Source organism: Condylura cristata, unplaced genomic scaffold, assembly GCF_000260355.1.
Source record: "Condylura cristata isolate star-nosed mole 26May11 unplaced genomic scaffold, ConCri1.0 scaffold00025, whole genome shotgun sequence".
NCBI lineage: Eukaryota > Metazoa > Chordata > Mammalia > Eulipotyphla > Talpidae > Condylura > Condylura cristata.
Window position 1 is genome coordinate 19,503,271 of NW_004567126.1, and position 5,018 is coordinate 19,508,288.

The 5,018-nt window shown below is 61.5% G+C and overlaps 2 protein-coding genes across 2 annotated transcripts in view; one reads left to right on the plus strand and one right to left on the minus strand.

Moving 5' to 3' along the window:
- TREH (trehalase (brush-border membrane glycoprotein)) overlaps positions 1-509 on the plus strand; it is a 13,018-nt gene extending 12,509 nt beyond the window's left edge. Inside the window, exons 13-14 of the mRNA XM_004688824.1 lie at positions 121-171; positions 357-509. Of these exons, the coding sequence (XP_004688881.1) occupies positions 121-171; positions 357-509 (204 nt within the window). The remainder of the gene's footprint in view (positions 1-120; positions 172-356) is intronic.
- Positions 510-738: 229 nt separating this feature from the next.
- PHLDB1 (pleckstrin homology-like domain, family B, member 1) overlaps positions 739-5,018 on the minus strand; it is a 42,879-nt gene continuing 38,599 nt past the window's right edge. Inside the window, exons 18-22 of the mRNA XM_004688825.2 lie at positions 3,880-3,996; positions 3,542-3,644; positions 2,790-2,875; positions 2,660-2,692; positions 739-2,027 (exon numbers count right to left, since the gene is read on the minus strand). Of these exons, the coding sequence (XP_004688882.1) occupies positions 1,887-2,027; positions 2,660-2,692; positions 2,790-2,875; positions 3,542-3,644; positions 3,880-3,996 (480 nt within the window). The 3' untranslated portion in view covers positions 739-1,886. The remainder of the gene's footprint in view (positions 2,028-2,659; positions 2,693-2,789; positions 2,876-3,541; positions 3,645-3,879; positions 3,997-5,018) is intronic.

The following is a 5,018-nucleotide window of genomic DNA, read 5'->3' on the forward strand; positions in this document are numbered from 1 at the left end:
GGAGTGTAAAACGGGTGCAACTCCCGTGGAAACCAGCTTCTTCTGAAGGGGCGCCACTTCCTCACTTCCCTCAAGTCCTGGGGTGTCACCTGACTTTTGAACCTGTCCTCTTGTGCCTAGTATGACATCAACCAAGGCCAGCCAGGTGGTGGAGGGGAGTATGAAGTTCAGGTGAGTGCTCAACACCCAACAGAGAGGTAGGGGGTTCCTCTGTCCCCCCAACTGATCCTGTTCTTGTACTTCCTGGTATGTGGGCCCGAGGGGAGCAGCCTGAGCGGTGCCTCTGGGTGAAGCTCCCACAGCCTCTCAGGGCTGGGGCGGGACATCTTCCATCCACTGGCCACTTCTCTCTCCAGACGGGGTTTGGCTGGACAAACGGAGTGGTCATGATACTCCTGGACCTCTATGGCGACCGGCTGACATCAGGGACCCAGATCGCGCTGCTTGAGCCCAGCTGCCTTGCAGGTGCTCTGCTGCTCAGCCTCCTCCTCACCTTCCTGCCTCAGTGACGGGGCTCCCGGCCGGTCGGCCTGCACCTCGCCGGCTGCCGCCTATTAAACCTGTGTAAGAGCCTGGCCTGCTCCTGCCTCTTCATCCCCTACCACTTGGGACCCCAGGTCCTCCGCCCCCAGCCAGTTAAGTGGGGACAAGGTAAGGGACTGGAGGTCATGGTTGGGGCCGGGGTCCTTCCCAGAACGTTTAATAAGGTGGAAATCCTGCTTTATGGGACAACCTGTCTTCCCAAACATACTCCAAATGCTTTATTGTTTTGCTGAGATGCTTACAAATACTGAAAAACACCCAGCCTGGGCCCAGCAACTGTGGCCCAGTGCTGGGAAGGAGAGCGGGGAGGTGGGCTTAGTGTTAAGGCATGAAGGGCGGAGGCCCGATGTTGGGGGCCTGGTCCTTTGCTTTCCATGTCGTCACCCTTCTGAGGCTGAAAGCGGGGCTGCTGGACTGGGGCCCACCCGCTCTGGTGCGTCCTCTTGCTCAGGCCTTCCCCCAGGGGGCCTCCGAACAGCCCTCTGGCCCTGTCGGAACCTCAGTCCCATTGGGAACGAGGTCGGCCAGTCCAGCTTCCTCTCCCCTCGCCTCGCTCCTCCTCTGGTTTCTAGATCCCCCGTTTCATCCCTTCTGGCTCTAAGCAAGGCACAAGTGGAAGGGAGAAGGTTGGACTGGGGGCCGGCCGGCTGTATGGCGGGGCCTGGAGTTACAGGCCGGGCAGGGAGCAAGGCCCAGACCCTGCCCCCAGCGCTGGCTGGAGGCTGGAGAGATGGTGGCAGGCACTGTCCGGTGGGCCACAGCTGCGGCTGTTGTCACGGAACCCGGCAGTGAGCGGTCACTGTGGTGACCGTGGGGCTGGGTCTGTAACAGGTGGCGGGGCAAGGACCTCAAGGGTGACACTGGCGGTCTCTGGCCCTTGAGCAAATAAAAAACATAAACGGGGGACAAACAGGGTCAAGCGAGGTTCGAGAAGTACACTGCCTGTGCTTCCACTTCCACCCCACTGGTGGCACTCTGCTCAGCCCTGAAGCCTGGCAAAGGGGCTGAGGCAGGAGGGGGTCTTTGGCAGGTTCTGGTACCATAGCTTGTCCTTAACAAATGAGCACAGGCGCCAGGTAAGAGCTGAGATGCCCCGTCTGGGGCAGCCCCTCGGCCCTGGCCCGGCCCCTGAATGGTTACTGCCAGTCGGGGCTCTTTCTCCACGTGTCACGTCCAGCTGGCTCTGAGGGGCCTGAGCTCAGAAACTCAGAGCTTGTCGTTACCTAGCTGTCTTGTGCAAAAGCCCACTGCACTCCTGAGCGGCCCAGCACGCCACGCTGCCTCCAGGCCCACGCAGACAGCAGGGCTGGGCCCGGCAGCCAGCGGTGCAGAGCCCACACGGGTCAGTTGAGGAACTGAGTGTAGCCCTCGGCCCCGGTGACGATGACGTCCATCCAGATGCGCATGGCCTCCGCAGACGGCGCCACCATGTAGTACAGCCGGTCGTGGGTCTTCACGCAGAAGGTGAGGGCTGGGTTGGGGCTCTGCCGGAGAGGAGAAAGGGCTGCGCGGGGCTCCCCATGCCCAGGGACCGGCCCCGCCTCTTCCTCTCTCCAGAATGCCACAGAGCTCAGGGTCCTGGCCTGGCAGGGCTGGGGGCAGTGTGGGGGTGCTCGGCTGAGATGGCCCCTTCTCCCACCGGGCATCTTGGCCCCTCGGCCATACGCCGTCAGTCAGTCTGTTCCTTAGCACCCCGAGTACAAAGTGCATACTCAGGACCGGAGAGTCTCAACAGAAAAGAGACAGATGGCAAAAGCTACAAGTGGGGTGCTGGGCCCCAGGACACAGGTGGGCACCTGAGCTCGGCAGAAGGGAGGGTGTTGCATGAGGGCGGACAGCCCTGGCCTCAACCACCTCCCGCCGGTCACCCTGCCGGTCAGGGCTCCTGCTCCCCTCCCAGCCACCCTTTCTGCACTGCCCACCTGCCACAGGGAGACCTCTGCTGGCACCCGGAGAGGGAGGCGCGCCGGCCCACAGGGGCTCCCTGCAACCCACCCTCTCTCCTCGGGCCTGCGGGATGGGACGGGGCGTTACAGGGAGAGTAAAGAATCATGGGGGAGTGGGTCCAGGAGGCGTTAATGCAGAGTAGTTCTGGTTACAGGTCGGGGAGAGGTACCTCAGTCACCATAGTGAAGCTGAAAAACCTCTTCTGGGAAGGGGAGAGGGAGAGAGGACAGCACGTTTACAAGAGACCGAGGAGCGCGCCCAGCCCCTGCAGCGGGGAGGCCGGAGCCCTCGGCCCTCACCTTGGCAGCGCTGCGCAGGTGGTCATAGTACACCTCCTCGATGGCCTGGAAGTAGATGACCCCCTTCAGCTTCGTCTCATGCTTATCTGTAAGGCAAAGAAGGGCCGGGCTGAGGCCTGTCGTACCTCAGGTCACGCTTCACTCAGAGGGAGCGTCCCCGCCTGGGAAGTGGGTGATTCCCAGACTAGGACATGAGCCGGAGCCCTGATGTGAATTAGAGCTCTGCTGGGCACCACTGCCACTTACCTGGAGAAACAGGTAGGCTAACAAGTGGCAGGTGGGGTGACCTGCCCAGGCCCCGTGGGCTTGCCCGGAGCCACCCAGGTTAGGGAGGCCGTTGCCCTGTGAGCTGACATGACGCTTACAAGAATTTACCTTACACGTAGATAAAACATGTATAATAAGCTTCATGTCAGCGGCCTCTGGAGTCACGTAAGATTGAAAGCCACCCTGATACCCACCAAGTCTCAGGCTCGGAGGGAACTTGCCCAAGGCGGGGTCCACGGGACCTGTACACCCCCAGCATGGGCCGAGCGGCTGCCCGTCAGGCTTTGTTGTAATCCCTCGCTCAGGTGTCACCAACCTCGGATCTGAGCGACACTGCCGGACGAGCGAGCCAGGCACCTGCCGCGCGTGTCCAGGGAGCCGAGGACAAGCCCTGACCCTGGCTCGGACTTGGCTCCTTCCCCACAGGCCGGCATCCCGGGGAGACCGCCTGGGGGACCCAGTTCTGGCCAGACTTGAGGACTCACCCACGTAATAGGACAGGGTGCGCTTGAGCCGGTCGAAGACAAACCAGCGCTTCTTCCAAGATTTAATCTTGCCGCCCATCTTTACCAAGTAGCCGCGGCAGACCTGGTGGGAAGCGGCAGTCAGGAAGGACCCCGCGGCCCGGCCCCTGAGTCTTCCTGCCCTGAGCAGCTCCCCTTTCTGTATTCCCGCGGGCTATCACCCACATCTCGTCAGCACACCAGATCCTGGGCCAAGTCCGTCTGATGTACGGGCAGGAACTGAGGCCACGATTCCAAGGCCCCAGGAGGTCTCCTGACCACAGGGTCCTCGCCCCACCCCGGCCACGCACGACCTATACCTTGCTGCTGAGCACCACGTGCAGGCAGGTGTCAACGCCGTGGCCTGAGGACTCGATGTGGGTCTTCAGGTCAAAGTCCTCCTTCCGGATCGGCAGGTAGCGGGTCAGGGGTCTGGCCTGGAGACATAGGCGGGATCAGCAGGGTCTCCTCTGTTCCCCGTTTCCTTGTCTGGGCCCCCTGACTTCAGTCCCGAAACCCCCAAGCGCTGGCCCCTCCGCCCCCCCCCCATGACTGACAGCGGGCTCACGAGTCTCAGGGCAAGAGCAGACCCGCATATCTGCGCTGAGTACCCCAGTCCGGGAAAACACCGAATGACTCCAGGCTTTGGTTCCCGCCCTGGACCAAGGCAGCCTTGTCACGAGGCCACCTTCTCCCTCGTGGACCAGCTGGCGTGAAGCAAAGGCCAGCCGTGAGCAGGCTCGGGGGGGGGGGGGGAAGTCCAGAGCTTTCCTGTCTCGGACCTCTGGGGGACCCTGCCTGAGTCTCACCCCCTCTCTGGATCTGTTTCCTCACATGTAAAAATACAGGATGTGAACTACTGATAACCACTCAACTGTGTTCCACCTTAGAAATTGATGCAGACGAGAGCTCAGCTATTCTTCCTTTCTGAAAAGAGCATTAGGATGGCAAAACAACACCACAAATTTTAAAAAACTTCCAGAAGGGGTCCCAAAGATGGGCTGACTCTGCCCACCTCCCACAGCAGACCCGACTGAGGCAGGAGAGGGAGCAGCCGGCCATTTGCCAGGTTCCAAGCACAGGTGAAACAACTTGATTCTGCTCAGTTCCCAGACCTAATCCAGGTGTGGTTCTGCCGCTTCACAGCAGGGAAGGAGGGAGACCCCAGCAGCCCCCACCTGGGGAGACTTAGAGGCCTCAGAGGAGGACGTGCCTGAGCCCCACAGGCTCTCACGGGTGGGGGCGGGGGGCCTGGGCCAGAGAGCCAGAGAGACGGCCAGATTTCCTGCCCAACCCAACTTTCCCTACCTCCCGCCGGTGCTCCAGCTAGAGTCTCCCAAGGAGCAGCGAGCACAGATACGTCTTAGAGACAGAAACCAAGTCAGGGGGAGGTCACGTGCTGGTGCAGGGCCAGAGGGCCATGACCCAGGCACCCCGGAGAGGGCCGTGACCCAGGCAC